This window comes from Phodopus roborovskii, unplaced genomic scaffold (assembly GCF_943737965.1).
Source record: "Phodopus roborovskii unplaced genomic scaffold, PHOROB, whole genome shotgun sequence".
Taxonomy (NCBI): Eukaryota; Metazoa; Chordata; class Mammalia; order Rodentia; family Cricetidae; genus Phodopus; species Phodopus roborovskii.
This window is the reverse complement of record NW_026126460.1, coordinates 7,297,161-7,320,998: the sequence shown is the minus strand read 5'-3', so window position 1 is coordinate 7,320,998 and position 23,838 is coordinate 7,297,161. Positions and strand designations below refer to the sequence as shown.

The window sequence follows — 23,838 nt, the reverse complement described above, 5'->3', positions numbered from 1 at the left end:
CACTGACTGCACTCACATGCTCATACCTGCATGCACGCACTTCCACACATATAATTAACTTAAAGTTTAAAAAACAAGCACAAACAGAAATTAGTAAGAATCTGGGAGTTCCACAGACAGTATCTAGGACAGAATAAAAATCTACTCAATGCACAAAAAACAATAGTAAAATGTAACCAGTTCTCTTTATTTTGGGCTTCTGGGGACTTTTCAATAAAGCAGGCTAGGGAGGGAAATCTATTGCCATTTCTTTATACATGTTTATTGTATCATTATTTTATTCATTTTTTTGTTTTTGTTTTTGAGATAGGGTCTTACTATGTAGTTCTGCCTGTCCTGAAACACCCTATGTGGACCGGCTGGTTTCAAACTCACAGAGATCTGTCTGCTTCTGCCTCCTAAGCATTGGAATTAAAGTTGTGTGCCACCATGCCCAGCTTTGTATCATTATTTCTTGGTAAAATTCAACACACAAAATAAACACAGCCCTCTGAGAAAAGTGAGCAAAATATAGTTAAGCACATGCCTTTAGTTCCAGCACTCAGAAGGAAGAAGCAAGCAGGCCTTAAACTCTATTGTGAGTTCAAGACCAGCATGGTCTATATTGCAAGTTCTAGGAAAGCCAGAGCTACAGAGAGACCCTGTCTCAAAAATAACATTTTAGTTGGTACTTCTCTCAATGTTGTAAACTGCACATCATTTAAACCTTAGACCTTCTCCTTTACTTTTTTTTTTTTAACCTTGATGTTTTGAGGCAGGGTTTCTTTGTGTAGTTCTAGCTGTTCTCAACTTTTTCTGTAGATCAGGCTGACCTAGCACTCACAGAGGCCAACCTGCCTCTGCCCCCTGAGCTGGGATTAAAGGCATGCACCACCACTATAGCCCAGCTCCTCCACTTTGCTGCCCTGGCTGTCCTGGAACTTGCTACACAAACCAGGTTGGCCTGGAACCTGAGAAAATCCTCTTGTTTCTGCTTCCTGAACACAAAATTACAGGTGTACATCACCATGCCCCAAAAGACTTCTAACTAATTTGCTCCTGAGATACTGCCAGAAGAAACAGTACAAATCAGGAAAGCAGGTAACAACTGTGACAGCCAACAATCTATGCACAACCTCACCTCCAGCAGCTTCAGATTATCCAAGTCCAGAGAAGGCTCTGATGCTGCTGCTTCCATCATGTTCATACTGTGAAGACCTTGTTTTCGATCTCCTAGAAGAATAAGAAAACTTACTAATGTGTAGCCTTCTTAAAATGAAAATGTCACCTTTCTAATATTAACAGTTAAGAAGAGCTGTAGCAGGGGTTGAAACAATTCACTAAAATAGAAATCATTGAAAAATGAAGAATAAAAATGAACAGCACGAGAGCAGAACTCTATGAGATAATTCCATGGTGACTACTGAGTCATCATGAGTTAAAAGTACAAAGTCCAGGGGCTGGAGAGATGGCCCAGCAGTGAAGCACTGGCTGCTCTTCCAAAGGTGCTCAGTTCAATTCCTAGCAACCACATGGTGGCTCACAACCATCTATAACAAAGATCTGCTGCCCTCTTCTGGTGTACAAGCAGAACACTGCACACAAAATACATAAATAAAGTTTTTTTTAAAAAAAATGTGTAAAATCCTAATACCAAATTTTCAAGAAAGTGTTAGAATTACCCAAATGAATGATTAAGTGCTGATTTCCTAAACAACCCATCACACCTAAAATGTATTAGAACTGCTTAGATACCTGATGAGGAATTACCAGCTTCTTCATTAAAGAAAAAAAAAAAATGGCATTATGATTATACAGGTTTAAGTCATTATATTACAGATATAATACTTACAGATCTATGGCATCTGTATTTTGATTAAAAGAATTCAGTGGTATGAAAGTAGCAGTGAGTGGGGATTTAGAGTTAAGTTGTGGTTGGGTAAGTTTAAAACTTCTTGGGGTTGAAGAGATGGCTCAACTGTTAAAAGAGCTTGCTGCTCTTTCAAATGAGCTGAGTTCAGTTCCCAGCACTTAACATGAGGTGGCTCACAATCACCTGTAACTCTAGTCTAAGAGATGCAATGCTAATGTCTGGTCTCCTCAGGGAGCACACATGTCATGACATACAGGCACACACAGACATATGAATAAAAATAAAAATTTTAAAAACTTCTTGTAAAAACTGGGGGGAAATGCTTGTTAAAGCTACAAATGGGAGCTACTATAGCTCAGAGTTTTTGTTTGTATAAACATTTTCCACAGAGATTTAAAAACAAGACAAAAACAGGGCTGGCAAGATGGCTCAGCTGGTAAAGGTGCTTCCAACCAAGCCTGATGACCTTGGTCCCCACAACCCATATGATCAAAGGAGAGAACCAACTCCTGCAAGGTGTCCTTTCATCTCTATACATGAATGACACCTACCATTACACAATAAGTAAGCAAACAAATAAAAAGAAAATTTTAAATAAAGTAAATTCTGATTAAATAGTATGTTTACTAAATGAGACAAAAAGAAGTATTTTTTTTTTACCTGTCAACATCCTGTATCCAAAACATAAGGCGACTATCAAAACAGCTAATACAGAGACTGATGCCAAAGCAATGATTATTGTCTCATCTCGATTAAATGAATGAGGTGGACCTAAAAGAAAATAGAAAAGTATTTTATTTAATTCTGATAAAATAGCTTTTAGAAAGGCTTTATTAATATATAACCAAATCAGCAATATTTTTTCATGAAAAGAAATTACAGAAAAAAATAATCAATTTATGACAGTTATAAATGACATGTTTGATCACATAGATTATCTTACATAAACTTAAAATACTTGTCAGATACGGTCCTAATTATTAAAATACCAACTGGGCACTGAAAGAGTAAGAGTTTATACTGCCTTCTCAGAATCCCGGCATCCACATCACAGAGTTCATAACCACCTGCAACTCCAGCTCCATATGATCTGACACCTCCTCTGGCTTCTGAGTATCTGCATTCATAGACACATATCCTGCCTCTGACATTCATACTTAATTAAAAATATATAAAACAGCAACCATTTCACAGAACAAGACATTTAATCATACAGAACTTTGGATTATTATTATTATTTTAAGGAAGGGTATTTTGCCATGTAGCTGTGATGGTCTGAAATGGCCTTCACAGGCTCCCATATTTGAACACTACATCACCAAGCAACTACTTGGGAAGGGTTAGGAGGTGTGGCCTTGTTGGGGGAAGTGTGTCACTGGGGAGGTGCTCTGAGGCTTTGAGAGGCTTTCTATCACAACAATAGAAAAATAACTAAGGCCACAGCTAAGGCTGATCTTGAACTCGTAGCAATTCTTCTGCTTCTGCCTCCTAAATGCTAGGACTAAGGTTTGCACCACTAAGCCCAGCTTCACATTTTGCTTTAAAATGTGGCTTTGAAACATGTGTTCAGTAGGCTTTATCAGGTTGCTTGACTTTTGTGTGCCTCGTTTCCTTATTTGTGCCCTGTAACTCATATGTCAGTTATGAAGCTTGATGAGAGTCTAAGTGTTTAGCAAAGTATAAAGTTCTATGCAACCAATGGTAATTAAGATCTTTAGTACTGATACCATTAATGAAAAGGACATTTCTTTGTGAGCAGCTAAATCTAAATTGAACCTTAAGTTCAGTCCCTCCACTTGAGAAAAATTTCTCTGACATGAACCCATGTTTATCTACATGCAGAATGGAAACACACTGTAAATAAATTACAAGGCCATTACAAACATATAAACATTTATTTGATGGTTTCATCTTATGGGTCAGATCTTATCTACAGTAAATACCCTTTGGGATAGATGTCCACAAACTAGAATACACCTAGAAGGAATGGTACAAGAATGAAGATACAGATACTCTATAAAGAGTAGAAGCAAATTAAAGTATCTCACACAAACAAAGAGAAAATGGAAGGATACATTTGTCAGCATGTTTTAAACAGTAATAAGGAATAACTAGATCCAAGTAGTATATATTCAAGACAACAGTTTTAACAGAATACAAAACAATTGCTTCAAAGTAAGCAGTCTAATGTAGACTTATTTGTGTTCAAACTATAACTTTCTATAGCAAATAAGAAACCTCAATGGCAGTGTTTCTCCAGTGAATTTATCTCAAATTTTGCACAGCTGTACATCAAAGTGTCAAAACCAGTATTTCTATAGAAAAATACATTGATACAGTGAAATATTCTTAAATTATAAGACAATTACTAGGTACTAGCCAGATGGTGGTGGCACACACCTTTAATCCCAGCACTCAGGAGGGAGAGGCGGGTAGATCTACAAAGTAAGTTTCAGGTCAGCCAGGGTTGTTACACAGAGAAACCCTGACTCAAAAACCAAACAACAACAACAAAAATAGAGATAATTTAAAGTATTTGGGAAGGTATGCATGGGTTGTATGTAAATATTTTGCCATTTCATAGTTTATAGAGTCATGCTTCAGGGCATCTGCTGGATGTGCTGAAGAATGTCTATTTTTTTCTTATATCTCTGATAAAGTTTACTTTATAAATTAGGAATAGCAAGAGGTCGATTCCCAGCAATTACATGGTGGCTCAAAACCATCTATAATGAGATCTGATGCCTTCTTCTGGGACACATGCAGGCAGAACAGTGCATATATAATAAACATTTTTAAAAAGAGGTAAACAAAATAACTTACAAATACAGAGAATAATACAACTGTCAGCATCACTCTGATCCTTTGGAACCATTACTAATCAAACGAACTGAACACAGGCACTGGTGACACATAACCACAGTCAGACAACCGAGGCAGCTATTAAGCAACTACAAGGCAAGGAATGTGTCTTAATCACCGTTCTATTGCTGTGAAGAGACACCACGACCAATGCAACTCTTACAAAAGCATTTAACTAGGGCCCACTGGCAGCAGGCAGAGAGAGACTGGCCTGGTATGGGCTTTTGAAACCTTAAAGCCCACCCCCAGTGACAAACCTCCTCCTACAAGGCCATATCCCCTAATCCTTTCTACTCACATACCTATTCTTTACTTCCTCTTTAACTTTCTCTTGTTAGATCTCCCACGAGTATGTGTTAAGGGATTAAACTATGTCTCCCTCCCCAGTACTCTGTGATGGGGTTTGGAGATTGCACCTTGCAGAGAGCAAAGCTCTAAGGTAAAACTTTCATGATGGGATTAGAGCTTTAGAAGAATTATGTGGGAGGTAGTGGTAGATATCTTTAACCCCAGGACTTAGGTGGAAGCAGTAGGATTAGGGGTTCAAAGCCAATCTATCCTACATAGTGAGTTTGAGGCTAACTGGAGCTACACCAGACCCTGCTTTAAAATATTTTTAGAAAGAAAAAGATGTTTCATTTTCTTTTTTACTTCCAGAGTATCACAATAAACAGTAAACACTCTATCATTGAGCTACAACCCCAGGACCCAGCATGACTTTTTCATGATTCATCTAGTTCTGAATTGTAGAGGGTTTTTCCTCCTACTTAATGTCTTTTTAAGTATAAAAATGTTAACCTTAAAGTACAATCTATTTTCTTCTTTTGTTGCTTGTTATTTTGGCATCATATCTAAAAATCTGTGGTCAAACTCAGTCGTAATAATTAATCCCACTCATACATCACACATTCAGGCATGCTTAAGAATGCACTATGGGGCTGTGGAAACTGCTAAGTAGGAGAGTGTGGGGAGTACATATGTATACCCACCAAAACAAAGCATTTTATTCTCAAAAAACACCAACACCTCTAGCTCTACTCTAGCTGAGAGTAGCTCAGTATGGCACTTGCCTAACATGTGAGAGGTACTGCTACTTGTGAGGTGGGGAGGATTTCTTTCCTAGTGCTGGTGGTTCTAAACACTACGTATTTCTTCCCAGAGTAAAGGTTATTTAAATATACAACTGAAAATGGAAAAATAGAAGCATTAAATTCATTAACTCAAAATAGAGAGGGTGAAAAGGTGTTAAGGGACTTTTAAACATGTTAAATGCCATACTAATGGTTAAATGTCTCAAATTAGGAACATTCCACGTTATGTCATCTGGTCTAAAAACTTGACATTACTGAGAAACTGCCAGGAAAAATACTTTAATATGTGTATCTGTGTGTGTGGAATAAAAGCTTTTAACTGGAAAACTCCTCATTTTTATTTCTTTAAAAATTCTTTTAAAAAAGATCTGTTTATTTTAACCATGTGTGTATATGCATGTCTGTGTGTGGCTATGTGCATGTGAGTGCAGGTGTTCTCAGAGGCCAGAGGTGTTGGATCCCTGGTTCTGGGAACCACAAGTGGTATGAGCTTTTTTTTTTTTTAAAAAAAATAGTAATTCCTTTTAGGTAATATATGGTATATAAACCATACCTGAAATTTCTTACTCTTCAGTCCTAATATACCCTCTTTTTCCTCTTTTAGTTTCTTTGGATAAATAATCAGCCAAACATAAACAATACTAAGCATGCCTATGTGCAATGGCTGGGCTTTCACAAGCAAGAACTTCCTGAGTGCAGAACAGACAGGGACCTGCTGTCTGCCTCATTGGAGCCTGGGATGTTTCTGTTTACAAATCCTGGAGCCAGGCGGGGGCTACTGCTGGAGGCGGGCTGTCTGCTTCCTTACTACACTCAGCTTTTGTGTGGGTCTGTGTCAAAGAAAGAACAACATTGTTACATGTGCAGAAACCAGCAGGGAGAAGTTCAAATAAAACACCCTAGTGGTTATGTCAGCTGCTTAATCTTTAACCACTCTGTGCAGAGAAGCAAGTTAGAGCTGAGACTTTTTTTTTTTTTTTTTCAAAAAAATGTATTTTTTATAAAAGCAAAGGAAAATAGTTCCAACATTAAAACAAGTAATATAAGAAGAGTTTAGTGAATTTCTAAGGTTATTATTAAGATTGCTAAAATAATTCAATGCTGTATTACATAGCTCAGTATTTTCAACAAATATTTTTGTAAGTAATGAATGATACTGACTTAAAATGTGCATGGAATGGTACCTATACAATAACTACAATCAGATTAATGTTAATATATTTAGCATTGTAAAAAAAAAAACTAAATAGAAGATTTCACATTTCTTTTTGCTTTTCAACCAATTTTTAACACTGAATATTTAAGGCCAGTTTTAATTTAACTTGTCTGGTTAAACATTCTGACTAGTTCTTATATCACACAAAACAAAAATAACAATAAACAAAAACAGGCTATGGCTTGTTAATTGTCAAAGACATTTTATGTCTGATTTATAAAAGAACAGGAGAAAAAATGAACACACACACACACAGAGGATAAAGTTAAAACAAACAAAACAAAAGTCATAAGAGAGTAGAAAAACAATAGAAAGCCATCTAATATTTGACCTTTTTACCTTTTAGTTTCATTATTTGTAGTTTCCCCCCCCCCAAAAAAGTAAAAAGGTGTTTTATGTGATAGTATGTACACCTGACTGTATGTACGTGCACAAATCTCTCACAGGAGCTCACAGAGGTCAGAAGAGGGTATCAAATCATCTAGAACTGGAGTTACAAATGGTTGCAAGCCACCATGCAGTGCTCTCTTAATCTCTCCATCCCAGTGTTTTACTTTTTAAAATTACCTTATTCCTTTCTTTTCAGGTACTTAGTTATGAGCTCCCTCTTATTTTAACTTTATTTACTTTAAAATCTGTAATGAAGGTAAAGAAAATAGTCTGTAAAACTAAGAGTAATAGAAACACAAATACCTGATGTCACTTCTGTGAATGAGGTTCTAGAGTAGTCAAATTCATAAGATCACAAAGTACAAGGCTTTGGAGGAATCAAAGTAATGGGGAGTGATTAAATAAGTGTAGCTTCAATTTTGCAAAATAAAAAAGATTTTTAGAGATTGACTATACAACAGTGTAGACATACTTACAAGTGCTAAGCTTAACACTTAAAAATGGTGGTTTGTGGGGCAGGAGAGATGGCTCAGTGGTTAGATCTCACTTTTTTTCAGAAGAAAACTTATTTTTTAAAATATTGATTATATAAAAACAATTTTAAAAATATATATTAAAATATTTTATATATAAATAAAAATAAATTCATTAGTACAAATTTAAATATGTAAAGTATCATAACATTGGAATTATTTAGTAAGTTAGATCCTGAAATGTTTTACACTGAAAGTATTTTTTAAATGTGTCTTTTAATTTTTGAATGACATGAAAATATAGTTATTCAGTGAAGTGTCGTCTTCTTAACATTCCTATTCTCAACAGTGCATGTACACACACCTGTGTTCTTTCACAATTTCCTTATGTGTGTAAGATACAGAAACAAATAGGAATATATAGCCATATCCTCCTCTTTTCTGAAATACTTAATACTCCTTTGAAGCTTTTCTTGTATTTATTTAGTCTAGATATATTTTAAAGTCATTCTAAAACTTCATCTTATTTCTTTATACTATTGTGGTAAAGTAAGTTAACCTATTGTCTACTGTTGTACATTTAATTATTTCTTTTCTGTTTTGCTTTAACAAAATGCTGCAAGAATAACTTTGTTTCTAATCATTTCAAGTCAACACATTTACACTAATGTGATGGCTAATCTTGGGTGTCAGGTTGACTGCTTCTCAAATTATCTAAAACCCAAACAGCTGGGCACACCTGTGAGGCATTTCCTTGAATGGATGATTTGAGGTGGGAAGGCCCACCCTAAATCTGGGCCACCTTCTTGTGGCTGTCCACTTAAAATGACATGGAAGAAAGTTTATGCTTGTGGCTTGTTTGCCCTCACTGTCACTGGCAAGTTCATCTATTCCATTGCTGAGGCATTCCTTTGCTGGTATTAGAGCTTACTTCTTTGGGATTCCAATGTAGACTGAAGACTAGCAGCTTTCCAGGAATTCTCTGGAACTGTAGCACCAGGTAGGGACTGACTACAGTATACTTTGCCCTTTTGCCAGGCGACATCCATGGCTGGACTACTCAGCCCAGAACCTGTAAACCACTCTAATAGATTCCTAGACTAATATAACAAAAGACTAATTCCCAGAAATAGAATTCCTAAGTTTGGAATTTATTCTCTGTATTTTTCTTTTCATTGAGTGAATTAAAGAAATGTACTCGAACACCTTCAAAGAGTTATTAACCATGAAACATATCAATGAATTAGAACCATGACAGCATGAATAACACCAACCATACTCCTGGGAGATCTCTGTGATTATCTTAATATCTGTCCCCCAGAATCTGTAATCACATGAACTGTGTTCCTATGACATTACTAACAATTTTAATACTTAAAAGCCATACCAGTATCATGCTCTCTCTCACACAGTAATCTTTTCACATTTATTATCATGGAATAACTTTTAAATGTGGTTGCCGTGTGTGTGTGTGTGTGTGTGTGTGTGTGTGTGTGTGTGTGTGTGTGTGATGCTTAATCTAGGCTGTCAACTTGACAGGATTTTGTATTACCATAGAAACAAATCTCTGAACTTATCTTTAGAAATTTCTTAGAATAGGTAAGAAAATCCACCATAAATGTAGGTAGTGCAATTATGTAGGCTGCAGTCCATGTCTGAAAAGGAAAGTACAATGCTGCTTCCTGACTGTGGATACAATGTGACCAGCCACATGGCTTCTGTGACTATAAGTTACCTGTCTTGATGAACTGTATCTTCTAGATATGTAAACCCAAACGAACCTTCCTTTAGTTGTTTTGGTCAAGTACTTTGTTGGACAATGAGACAAATAACTAAGACATTATGTTCTATTTCCATGGAAATGAGAGAGGGATATTCATTTTCTTTTTCAAAACAAACCTGTAATAAATAGTCTTGTTCACATGGTCTTAAAACTGGGACAATTAGGGTCTTATTGCAACTTCCATTAGCAGCTTTACTGAGAAATGTTCCGGCCCTTTACTTTGTCCTAGGTCTAAGCCCTCACCTAGCAATTAAGAGTTTTAAGACATGGTCATCCCGGTAACAGCGGATCTTAAATTCTGTGACAGATGTCTTTTTAAAAGGAAAATTAAGATTGGGTCTTATTATGTAGTTTGGCTAGCCTGGAACTCAATAGGTAGACCAGACTGGCCTTGATCTTGACCAAACTGGCAAAGACCTACTGCTTCTGCCTCCCCAGTGATGAGATTAAAGGCATGTGCCACTAACCACATAAGATAAAATAAGAGATTACTTTTGGTTTGTGTATGTAGTTTCTTTCTTTGTTACATGTTTGCAGTGCTATGGAGTGTATGTAGGGCCCATGTATGTTAGGTAAGTGCTCAACCACTGAGCTATATTCCTGGCCCAACAGATGTCTTTGTAAGAAAAAAATAAAAGGAGATTTGAGACGCAGAAATGAAGGTCAAGTGATGTGAAAAACAGATGTTACAAGTATGCAGCTACAAACCAAATATCAACAGCCACACATCAGAAATTACAATAACACTGGACAGGTTCTCCCTCACAATCCTAGAAGGAATCAAGTCAATAAACACCTTGGCTTCAGACCTCTGGCCTCCAGAGTTGTTTCTTTTTTCCTTTTTTCCTTTTGGAGACAGGTCTCACTATGGTCTGGCTGTCCTGGAACACTGTGTAAACCAGGCTGGCCTCCAACTCACAGAGATCCACCTGCCTCTTCCTCGAGTGCTGGGATTAAAGGTGTGTGGCACCAAACCCAACATATACACATCCTCTTTTATAGTCTCAATTCAGAAAAAAATGTGGCTTTTGATAAAAGTCTAAAGGACATATATTTTTTATTGATTTGTTTATTTTTATTTTATGTGCATTGATGTTTTGCCTGCATACATGTCTTTTTGAGGGTATCGGATCCTCAAGACCTGGAGCTAGAGTGGTTATGGGCCACCATGTGGGTGCTGGGAATTGAACCCAGGCCATGTAGGAAAGTAATCAGCATTCTTAGCTGCTGAGTTACCTCTCCATTTCCTAAGGGATATAATCTTATGCCTCCTACTAACCCATGACATTTGTACTTGGCAGGCAATTTAAATCTATTTTCTATGAACCTTTTATTAACTTCCTATTATATGATACATGATATTCTCCAGTACATGTTCATTGGTGTGATTCTTTTATATTAGCAGACATTAGCTCACTAATCACACAATGTACTCAACCCATATAGTTAATTGGGTGTGGGCTTTTGCTTTTATTAAAGTGACAATTTTATATAGTATTTATTTCCAATGATATAAAACATGTTGAAATTTTTAAAGTTATGTGCAGATACATTTATACTATCAGCACTTGAAATTTACTCACCTACATTATAATTTACTGTGTGTTTGCCTACCATAGTTTGAATGTAACTTCCTATGTCCATACTGTGAAACTCAATATCCAATGCAAAGGTAGAATCTTTAAAAGTGTCGTGAGAATTTTATCCTTATGAATGGGTTAATAAAGTTATAGGCATTTTGTTCCTTAGAAAAAAGATGAATATGGTCACCTTTCTCATTCTTATGTCTCTTGCTCTGGAGAAACATAACTTTCACATTTGTGAGCTAAATAAATTTCTGTTGGCTATTATTATCCAGTCTCATGAATTTTCATATAGCAACACAAAACTGAGAGTAAAAATATATGTATTTCACTACTTTCCCCTGTGTCTTAATGCCTTCACCAGAGTAGGATGGGTATATAAGTAAGTCTCAGAATCAGAACACTTACATTTTGAGCACTTCAAAATAGTTTGTATAACTATAAAAATCAATAAGAGCATGAGTGAATTGATAAATGACAAGGAAACATGTACTATCAGTACTATAAAGAACATAGCTTTACAGCTGAACCATCTCCCCTTTAAGTAAATTTTTGAGACTATGACTGATTTAAGTGGAGCTTAATGGGCTATACTGGTAGAACCATGGAAGACAGGAGTACTGAGGGTGATCTGAACTGTGGGAACTTGGCTCAAGAGGTTTTAGAGAAAAAATAATATTGGCATGTGGCTTAGAAACTGATTGTGTGATATTTTGGTAAGGAATGTGTCTGCTCTTGTCCAAAAAAATCTGCCTGAGGCTAAAGTTAAGAGTTATGGATTCCAGTTTTGACAGAGATTTCCAGACAGCCTAGCCTAGTATTGACTGTGTTGCTTGGTTATTAGGAGCCACACTTATGCAGATCTTTAATAAAAAGGAGTAAGCTGAGCAAGGAAAAATGCAAAAATACACAATCTGAGGAAAAGGGGGCACCAAGGGAGTACAAAGGAGCTGAGTCCTGTGTTCAAGAAGATTAAAGAAAAGTCTGATGCTAAATGAAATAAAGAGAGTGGTGACCTCAGGGCAGGGCCCCACCCAGCTAAGCTTCTAATTGTGAGACCCAGCTAAGCTTCCAATTGAGAAAAGGAATTAAAGAAAAATTTAGGGCCTGGTGTGGTAGCATGCCTTTAACCCCAGCTCTCAGGAGGCAGAGGCAGGGGGACTTCAGAGTTCACAGCCATCATGGTCTACAGCGAGTTCAGAAAGCCAAGCTTATGCAATGAAGGAAACCATCAAAACAAAAAGCTGGTGAAAATGTACTAGACCCAGAAAGCAGTAGAACTTGGCACCTTTGACCACATGGTTCTGGTTTTAGGAGTCAAGGACACAAGACTCCATGACTAAGGAAAGCCTCTGAATGGAGGCCCAGAGGCAATTGTGTGAAGCTGTGAGGTTGAAGCCTGGAGACACCAAGATGTTGGAGATGCCATAGCCATGGGATACCTGCTGAGGGAAGCTGCTAACAGGAAATAGAACCAGCCCAAGAGAACGAGTGTGCTGCAGTCAACAAAGCTGGATGGAGTTGGAGACCTGAAGAGCATTTTGACATCATGCAGATGCAGAGTTTGGAGTTTGCCCTGCTGCTTTTCAATCTTGTTTTGGTTCAATGTTTCCTCACTATGTTCCCTTTCCTCCCTTTTGGAACAGTAATGTATGCCCTGTGTTGGAAGTATGTGATAAGATTTTTCATTTAGACTTTACAGGGGACTGCATTAAAAGATTACATGAGTCTCAGAAGAGACTTTGAACTTTGGGCTATTAAACAGTGCTGATACTATGACAGACTATGGGAACTTTTGAAGTTGGAATAAATGCATTTTGTATTATGTATGGCTAAAAGCCTACGGTGGCCAGGGAGTATAAAATGTAACTTGTTTTGCCTCTTAAACAAGCATCTTGATTCATCTTCATTCACATTTTTCTCATGAGTGCCCTTACAAAAACACTAAAAACTGAAGCATTATAAAGTTATATAGTAGCTCATGGCCTACTTGCGGGGCCCCATGCCAGTATTGACTTTCCTGGTTGTAGGCTTCTTTCCTAGCTTGGTATGAGATGAAGACAATTGTTGCCAGATACCAGAAATTATCATTTCTAATCTTAACAACACAGAATAAATTATAATGTTATTTCATAAACTTGGGTTTAGCTGCAATTCAATCTTTGTTTCTCATTGTTTGGCCCAACCTCAAAGTAATGAATAATGTAAGTAAAAGAAAAGAATTCTACATTTATAGTCTGGCATCCACACAAGAACTGCCAAGGTTCAATAGAATGAATTAGGTTTACTTAATTAAACATATATGTACAGTTTTTTGCCTGCTTTTCTACTAACTTAATTATCTTGTTTATATAGTTAGGGAGGTTAATTATAGCAATCCCAGATATCTTCTCATGAAAATGTTGTAATAAATTTCCAAATATTATAATAATGATATACTTCTTTATAAATGTGAATTTACAAATACTTGAAAATTTCTTAAAGGTATAACAAGATAAATAAATACTATAGCTATAAATTCATTCACTTAAAAACAGATTTTCTTTTTAAATTATGTGATATATATGCATACAGGCAAAATATTCACATAAAAGAAAAGTATATATAAAACTTAATTATATGATTTAAGAAAATATTAAACAAAATAATGAAGGAAACATATAATTCTTAGTGCAGTATTACACTAAGTAACATGGTTATTTAAAAAAAAAAAAAGAATCTATCCCCTCACCCAGCCCATTACAAAAAATAAATGGGCCCACTATTTGTGTACTGATGAAACACATCCTGGAGTCAGAGCACCTAGATTTCAATCTTGGCTCCACCACTTATTATCTATACAACACCAGGAAATTATTTTTACATATTTAAGCCTTAATATACACAATATAAGAGGGTAATAGTAACTATTTCATAATGTTTCTGAAAGGGTTAAATTAAAATTTAATGCATATAGAATAATAAAAGAGCAATGCCTGCCACATATTGAGGGTTCAAAGAGTCCCTGTTGAATCACTAAGCCCCTTACAGGTGTACTGGAGAAGCTGCTCCATGTATTAACTATAAAGGGAACAAGTTTAATCACTCAGATTATCCCACATGCAATAATATTCTTCACTATTTTAAAATTTAATACTAGTATTTTATTAATAAAAACCCATTAAATAGTTATCTATAATTACTGTCTTAAACCACTTGGAAACCATGCAAATAACAGGATTGTTAATGAATGAAGAAAGGACAGTGTGTAGAAAAAGTTAACAAATTCAGGTGGGGACACTAGGCATAGGAGAAACTGTGTGTTCTTTCTTCATAAAATAAGCTCTCAAAGGGAAGAAAAGAACTTTAGTTTTCTTAATTTCATAATTTTGTCTGAAGCCAAGCCTACTTTAAATTGTATGTCAAATAGATACAGGAGTACTTAGTACATTTTTTAAATTTAGATTTATTTGATGTGTATGAGTACTCTTCCTATATGTACGTGTACTATAGTGCAGTGCCTGCAGACACCAGAAGAGGGAGTGAATCAAATTGGAGTCACTATGTGAGTGCAGGATGTTGTACCTGGATCCTCTGGTTATCTCCCCAACCTGTAAATTATTTCCCTAGCTCCAAGGACTTTTTAGCACTTTTTAAGTTTTCCATATATTGAAAGCAGTCAAATATGTTCTAAAACTCTGAAAGAGACTAGCAAGAAGATAAAATCTTTGAAAAATGAAAACTGAGGTTAAAAAAAACCTAAGACAGTAGTTATGAACCCTTAAACCTTAGCTCTAGCCAGTTTTGTCTTAGAAAATTATCTGCTAACATTCTCCTGATTGAACAAACTTTCAGCCTCTGAGAGCCACCTCAGATCTCTATTACTAGGAATTACAGAAGAATATTTAGCTTGGATTTCTAATTATATAATTGTTAATATTTCTTAGTGATAGTAATTAACCTCCAAGGAAGATACAGTAACTATGCTTCAACTGCCAAAACTGAAAAAGCAATGGCTTTTATTTTTTGAACAGAGTGAATGACCTTATGAAGTAGAAATAGTTCGTGATCTATAGTAAGAGTAGAAATCTACATGTGAATAGACTGTAACAGTACTCACATATCTCTTTTCAACATTAATAATTGTCAGTATTTAATTACCTTAGAACACACTGCAATTATGTCTCATCAAAACTACCAGTAGACTTTGTCTTCTGAAATCTTTTGATAATGTCCCCATAAAAACAGGTAGTATTGATAGTCTATCACAATTTTATTAATATATGCTTACTTTACTGTTTCTAAAAATCTATGCAATACAGTTGTATAAGAATTTACAAAAGTCACTGAGCCTAATGGCATAGGCCTTTAATCTTAGCACTCCAGAAGCAGAGGCAGGTGGATCTTTCTCTGTAAATTTGAAGCCAGCCTGAATTATGTAGAGATCCTGTCCTTTTTTTTTTTTTTTTTAATCTCTTTATTTAACTGCAGTTTCTTTCTTTCTTTCTTCCTTCCTTTCTTTCTTTTTAAGAAATCTAAAACTGCAGTCTCTCTCTCTCTCTCTCTCTCTCTCTCTCTGTGTGTGTGTGTGTGTGTGTGTGTGTCTACAAGTGAGGAAAGAACTGTCCCTGGCCCCTGCCTCCCACCATCCTCTTGTCACACTCCCTCAATCATGTCTGGGTCTTTGATGGGAGAGGTTCCCCACTGTGACAGTCTTGAAGATCCCTGAGGATGTTCCAGGGGGTCAGATAGAAGGGTTCAGGGCTGAGATATGAATGACTATGTTTATAACTTCCCTCATACTTGGTGTTCTGTGGCCTCCCTCTTCTCCCCAACCCATTGATTTTGGCATGAGATTTAAAAAAAAAAAAAAAAAAAAAAGAACAGAAACACTTATTTCTGGGAAAGTGGGGGAGATGCACGTATTAGCACCCAGCACATATTTAGCATATTTGGCAAGAACACCCTCCCCATTCATTCTTCTCCACTCTGCAAATAGTTTAAAAAGAAAAAATTTAAAAAGCATTTTGACTTTCTTAAAATTATTGAGTTTAGTCCATCCAGCCTTGCCCAAAGGTTATTGGAAGGGGAGACAAGATGCTAGATGGGAGTCATGCCCCCATCAATACAGCAGAGGTTTGCTTGCACAAGCTAAGAACGCCTAAGTGATGAGGACATGCTGTCCTGTAAAATCCACTTCCCATCAGGAGGCCTAGAGCAAGTAGCCACCACCAGTTCTTTGTTATTACTAGGTCCCTTTGGCTCTTATTTCTCATATGGGTAAACAAAAATAAATCAATTAAAAAAATACAACCACACACACCAAAATCCCTTCTTCAAAGTATTAAAATTTAAGGATCACCACTACCAACAAGAACAAAAAACAAAACAAAACAAAACAAAACAAAAAAAAAAAACTTCAAAGCACAGCCAATAATTTTCTACAGTAGCAGAAACTCCCTCCGAGGAGGTAGATAACTGAGTCAGACAATCCTGTCCACCAAGTGATTCTATTGGTTTAAGATGAGGTAATAAAGCCATCCGGAGGGGCAGAAGGTGGGGATGTATGGGGCGGGGAGATGTCCCAGGGCCTCTGTCCAGGAGTCCCCATTTTTGGCATCTCTGGGGCAGGCAGGGCTGACTTCTCCAGATTCCAGAGTATTTAAGTGGGGTGGTGTAGATTTGAGAGAGACAGAGAAAGATCTGAGAAACAGATACTTGTTTTCTGTGTGAGAGGAAAAAGACAGAAAAAAAGAAAAAAGGAAAAAGAAAGAAAAGAGGGACACCCCACTCTCACTGCCATGTAGTCAGCACCCAACAATGAGTGTCTAGTTGGGGAGGGCACAACCCGTTTGCCCTTCTCTGTTTTGGAAGAGACCCTGTCTTAAAAGTAAAAACAAAATAAAAAACAGACAGCAAAAGAATTCACAAAATCTATAACTTTTTTTTTAAGTATAAACTAAAAGTACATAAAATACTTTTTCTCCATAGTCCTAACTTTATATACAAGTAATTTCTGAATGGCTCAGAGCAATTAGACACCCATTTATGGTCATACCATTGGTCACATCTTAAAAGCCCATTGGTGTTACATGCTTTACTTAATTACTAACATACATTCCAGAGTGGCTAATGAAGTCAGGAGCTACTTTTTTTCTGAAGAGAGTTTTATTTTTTCATCCTCAGTGAGCCACTGATTTTTTTTACTGTTTGCTCCTCTTTCAAATGACCTGAGTGCAGGTCCTGGGACCCAGATCAGGTAGTTCATAGCCTCCTATAACTCCAATTCCAGGGATCTGATACCCCCTTCTTGCCTCTGTGAGAAAATGCACACATGTGGTTGACACTCACACAGAACACAGATACATATAAATAAAAGTAAAGTATAGCTTTGTGGACTAGAGAAAAGGCACAGCAGTTAGGAGCACTCCTGGCTCTTCCAGAAGACCCACATGGTGGATGACAACCATCTGTGACTCCAGTGCCAGGGCATGTAATGCCCTCTTCTGGCCTCTGAGGAGAGACCAGGCATGATGTACATACACATGTGAGACCAAAGCACCTATAAGCATATAAATGTTAAGTGTTTTTTTTTTTTTAAGAAATAAGCTCTCCAGCTAAAAACAATATCCAAGGAAATAATCAGAACAAAGAATACTAAGTAAATACTTTCTGCTATTACCTAGAATGTAGCCTTACTATGTAGTCATGAAGTGTTTTCTTTACAAATTCAAAGAAGCTACAAGTATATTTTTCAAGGATATTTGTTTGAAAATGTGATGATATGATGGCATCTAACGGAAAGTTTTCTGGGTCCTTCTATTACTTTAATAAAATCAAGTACCTAAAATATTCTGATTTTCTTTTGGGGGGGGGAGACAGGGTTTCTCTGTGTAGCCCTGGCTGTCTTGGAACTTACTCTGTAGACCAGGCTGGCCTCAAACTCACAGAGATCTGTCTGTCTCTGCCTCCTGAGTGCTGGTATTAAAGGTATGTGCCATTACTGGTCGACATGATGCTTCATTTTTGAAGTGCAGAGATAAGAAACTAAAAGTGGTACTATATACTTAACAATGAGTAGAAATGAGGAGCTAATATATGTATGGGTGTTTTGCCTGCATAAATGTCTGTGCACCATATGTATACAGAAGATGGGCATTAACTTAATCTCTTCAAATATTTGTGAATTGCAAGCTTTTAATAATATTTCATAATTTGCACATTCACACAAACTTATTTATTTATTTATTCATTCATTCAGTATGTGCCCAACACTATAATACCAGAGACAAAAGGGCATTTTTTTAAGTTTTATTTTATGAATATGGTTGTTGTGCATGCATGTATATCTGTGCATCATATACAGGACTAATGCCCTCAGGGGTCAGGGGTCAGAAGACAATATCAGATGCTTTGGGACTAGAATTACAGATGGTGGGAGCCACTATGTGGATCCTAGAACTCAAAACTAGGTCCTCTGGAAGAGCTGTCAGTGCTCTTAGCAATTGAGCCATCTCTCGAGGACAAAAGGGCACTTTTTAAAAGAAAACAAGTCTGGTACAGTGGTATACACTTGTAGTTGCAAGGCTTGTGTACTGAAAACAGGAAGATTTTGAGTTTATTGCTAGCCTGGAATACATAGGGATTTAGAAGCCAGTCTGGACTAACAAAGTGCTCTAAGAGAGAGACAGAGGGAGCAAAAACAAAACAAAACATGTAGTTGTGAGCTACCATGTGGGTGGGTACTGAGAATCAATCCTGGGTCTTCTGCAAGAGCAGCCAGTGTCCTTAACTACTCCAGTCCACCAGAAATTTTTTTGTTTAGCAAAATATGTATTTTCAACATCATTGTGTACTTTTCATAATATTTATTGATATGTTTTCTTATTTATTTAGTTTTTTTGAAACAGGATCTCATAAAACCCAAAGAGGCCATGAATTTGCTAAATGGCTGAGGTTAGCCTTGAGCTTCGAATCCTCCTGTCTCCACTTCTCCAAGTACCGGGATTACAGGTATGCACCACTTTACCTGAGTTTATAGCTGTTTGCTTCAACAGTTAAATAATATTTCATATGAAATAGATATTTTCCACATTTATTCTCTTATTCTTAGCTATTTAGATGACTATTAAACCACAATATTGTTATCAGTAAAGTTTAACACTGAGACAATGTTAAAGCATCCATTTATTCACTTGACCCACACTGCCACTAGCACACTATATGTTGTGTGTGCGCATACACACATGTAGGTACCTGTGCACATACAGCTGTGTGTGCACTCACATGTATGGAAGCCACAGGACAGCTTGGTGTAATTCATGCACTGTCCAGCTTGTTTTCTGAGACAATGTCTCTCACTAGGACCTGAGGCTTTCTTATCTGACTAGGTTGGTGAGCCCCATTCTCTGCCTGTCTCCCCAGAGCTGAGATTGCAAGCCTATGCCAACATGCCCACCTTTTTTTTTTTTTAATGATTACTGGGGATGGATCATTTGCCATTAATTATAGGACAGTCTAGTCATTATAGCAGTTCAACTATTGCTTAATTAAAAAGTCCTTTTAGCACTTAAAAAATGTTTTATGGGGCTAGACAGATGGCTTGATGGGTTAGAGCATCTAATGCTCTTGCAGACAATCCAATTTTTAGATCTCAACACCCACATAGAGCAGCTTAGAGCCACCTGTAACTCTATCAATTCCTTCTTCTGGCCTCTGCTGGCACCTGCACTTACATCCTCAGATTGTTGTGGTAAGGACAAAAAGCTACCACATTCTTTGCCAAAATATCACAAGAATGAACTCTAGGCTAGTTGTTAAGATTGTTCCCCTCTGAAACCTCTTGAGTTGTCCTCCAATGCCCACAATACTCTCAGCACTATTCTTCCAAGCTCCTACTAGTATAGCCATTCAACCATTTATAGTATTGAGCCACTCTCTTATTAAAGAAAGTCTCATACATTCCTCCAAAAAAACACCATGGACAGGCCTGTCACAGCAATATGCCACTTCCTGGCACCAACTTCTGCCTCTGTTACTTTTCTATTTCTGCGAAAAGAACATGACCAAGGTAAGAAATAGTTTATTGGGCACCATCATGATAGGAAGCATGGTGGCATGCAGGCATGGTAGTATAGCAGTAGCTGAGAGTTTACATCTGATCCATGAGGCAAAGAGCTAACTGGGAATGGTGTGAACTTTTAAAATCTCAAAACCCCCAATGACACAATTCCTCCAACAAGGCCATACCTTCTAACCCTTCCCAAACAGTTCTATGAACTCGAGACCAAGCACTCAAGCATGTAAGCCTATGAGGCCATTCTCATTCAAACTACCGGAGTATGTATGATTAAATTTATACACTTAAGATATATGCACATACACATTATATATGACTATATACATGCATGCATGTAATACATGTGATGTACATATACATATTTTAAAACTCCTAGCTATATCAATAAGTTGCATTGCAAACTTCAATTACACAGTCTTACCTTCTTCCTCTATTCTATAGTTACATGTTTATCCTTTATGAAGGAATTTGTTGCTAATGTTCATTTTGTTTGGTTGAATTTTTTTGTTGTTGTTTTATTTTGGGTTTTGGCTTTTCATTTGTTATGTAAAACACGTTGGCCTCAAACTCACAGAGATCCACCTACTTCTGCCTCCCAAGTGCTGGAATTAAGGGTGTCCACCACCATGCCTGACTTGTAGTTTTCTTGATATTACTAATTTCCTTCCTTAAGAGGGTTTTAGTTTTCTGTTTGATGAGACGTGGTCTTGTTATATAGTCCAGACTGGCCAAGAATTTACCAGGTAGCTCAGGGTGGCTGTGAACTTACAATCTCTAGAGTTCTGGAAGTACAAGCACACACCACCATTTCCTAACAAAAGGAAAAATATATCTTGATTCAGACTTAGAAGGTGACATACTGATGCTTTGCTGGTGCTGGTGAATCTCTTGGAATTTTAGACAAAAATTTACAACATTGGAACTGTCTCTCACTTCTACTAACCTTGAATATTTATCTGTTTTATATTTTCAAAACTTGTAAAGCAAAGAATTATAAAGAAGTTACTGTAAATACTTACTGAGTGGTGTTGTATCAGGAGGTGGAAAATTCTCAGTAAAGTTGACATTACATAAATCTGTACTACAGCAGCAAAAACGGTATGTTCCATTCTGAATTGAAGGTGGGGTGGTAGTTACTACACATTCTTCATAGTGACACTCTTGGGGATCACCAATGTGAGACCAACATCCTACAGATCAATATTAAAGTAAGTCAGGAAATAATACTAAGTGAAACAAAAAACTATGAAATAATTGCAGTAATATGAAACTAAGTAATATATATCATAAAACAACCTGGAAAAAAATGGTAAAAGATACAACAGAAATTTCATGAGCAAAAAAGCAACCAACAACATGGTTATAAGTAACTGCACTATTATTATAAGAATTATTCCTAAAACAGTAAAGTCAAACTGTTTTAAATTGTCCTGTTTTAAAATAACAATATGCAATCATAACAAAGTGTTACTGACAGTTACTCTCATACAATTCTATAATAAATGTAAACATGATGATAATTTTGGAAAAATCCATAGCAATTTTAATATAGAGCCTTTAAAATAATCATACATTTTATGATCTGCTAATTCTACATCAAAGAGTCTACTTTAAAAAACAATCAGACACAATTTTTATATGTTTAAAGTTTTTTTTTTACTGCAGGATAATGCATTTCAGTGAAAACCTTAAAATATCACATTATCCAAAGCATGTAAGTAAACTGTGATACATGTACATAGTGAAATATAGTGCTGAAATGCAAGTATCTTCAGAACTTATTTATAATTACATGTGGGGAAAGAGCATGTAATTATTATATAGCGTTACTTTAATTTTCAAAGAAGACTGGTACACATGTAAATATTAAAGTACATAAAAATATATCTAAAGGGAACAAATCAGTATAAAAATAATACTTTTTAAGAGAACTGAGTTGTATACCTTGGTTTTTCTGAGTAGTTTTCTCCAACTCAGAAAAAAAAAATAGTTTTTCCAAACCTCATTCACATATATTAACTTATAAAGACAAAGATGTAATTAAAATAAAACATTATTAAAAGGCTAGGCGTGGTGGAACATGCCTTTAGTCTCTGTACTTGGGAGGCAAAAAAAGGCAGATCTCTATGAGTTCCAGGCCAGCCTGGTTTAGAGACCTTATCTCAGCCAATCAATCACTCAATCAATCAACCAACCAACCAGCCAGCCAATCAATTAGCCAATCAATCAAACTACACTAAAAAGTAAAAATTTTACAAATTTGGAACTTGTGGGTAAATATATAGGTATATGTACATGTTGGCATTCTTATTTGCTACTGTTCTGGATAGGATCTTAATCTACTGACATGTCTTTTCTGATAAGCTCTTACTGTATAAAAACATGCTGAGGACATAGCCCTGTGGCAGGGCGCCTGCTGCCTCTGTGCATGGTATTCTGTGTTTGACTCTCAGCACCCAGAAGGGGGGGAAAAACCCACAAAGAATTTTTAAGTTTAAAAAAAAAGGTATTACTTGCCTTGTTTCACAAGATTGATGTCCCCTTTTGATTTCTCCCATAGACCATAACATGTGCTACCTTTGGAGCATAATATTGTTCCATTTTCATGAGAGATTCTACTCTCACCTATCCCAAGGTCTTGTTGATAGGGATCTTTAAATGCACACAGCCGTTCTTGATTCTGGGAAGCTAAAAAAAAAAAGGAAAAAAATCACAATGATAAATTGATGTTACTTTGATCATACTATTAATTATGATAACCTTTTAAGATTTCCTATTAATATAACTTGAATAAAACTATAAATTTTCCTACTAAATTCTTCAAATTTAGTTACTGAATTAATTTTTAATTCTACATCCACCCAATAATTTCCTTTTTCAAGATTTGATTTTATTATTTTATGTGTGTGTGTGTGTGTATACAGGCACCCAGGGGGCCGGACGACTTGAATACTTATGTAACTGGAGTTATAGGTGATTATGAGCTGCCTGACATAGTTGCTGGGAATTGAACTTGGGTCCTCTGTAAGAGCAGTACACATGCTTTTTAATCACTGTATCATCTCTATCCACACCCTCCAGCAATTTCCTTTTGCCCATTAATTTTTACATTCAAGCAAGAAGAAATTTTTAAAAATATGTTTCCTGAAGAGAGTCTTCTTTTATTTATGTAACTTTTACCACTATTTCTACTATTAAATATTTTTGCTGCTCAGAAAAAAAAGACAAATATCATGTTCAATGGGACATGGTGTTGTACATGTTTAATCCCATCACTTGTCAGGCAGAGGTGGGCGATCTCTGTAAGTTAGAAGCCAGCCTACTCTATATAGCCTACATATGCAGGGAGAGAGAGAGAGGAGAAAAGGAAACAAACAAACAAACTAAAAACCCAAAAAACATAAAAAATCTGGCAATTTTGGCCAGGTGATGTGGCACACGCCTTTAGTCCCAGCACTCAGGAGTCAAAGGTAGGCGGATCTCTATGAGTTTGAGGCCAGCCTGGTCTACAGAGTTCCAGGACAGCCAAG

General features: G+C 36.4%; 1 protein-coding gene across 2 annotated transcripts in view; it reads right to left on the bottom strand.

Annotated features, from left to right (window-relative positions):
• Bmpr2 (bone morphogenetic protein receptor type 2) overlaps positions 1–23,838 on the bottom strand; it is a 93,052-nt gene that overhangs the window by 29,399 nt on the left and 39,815 nt on the right. For both annotated transcript variants that reach the window (XM_051190287.1, XM_051190286.1), the window contains exons 2-5: positions 22,826–22,996; positions 21,328–21,498; positions 2,513–2,623; positions 1,121–1,212 (exon numbers count right to left, since the gene is read on the bottom strand). In XM_051190287.1, coding sequence (XP_051046244.1) covers positions 1,121–1,212; positions 2,513–2,623; positions 21,328–21,498; positions 22,826–22,996 — 545 coding nt within the window. The remainder of the gene's footprint in view (positions 1–1,120; positions 1,213–2,512; positions 2,624–21,327; positions 21,499–22,825; positions 22,997–23,838) is intronic.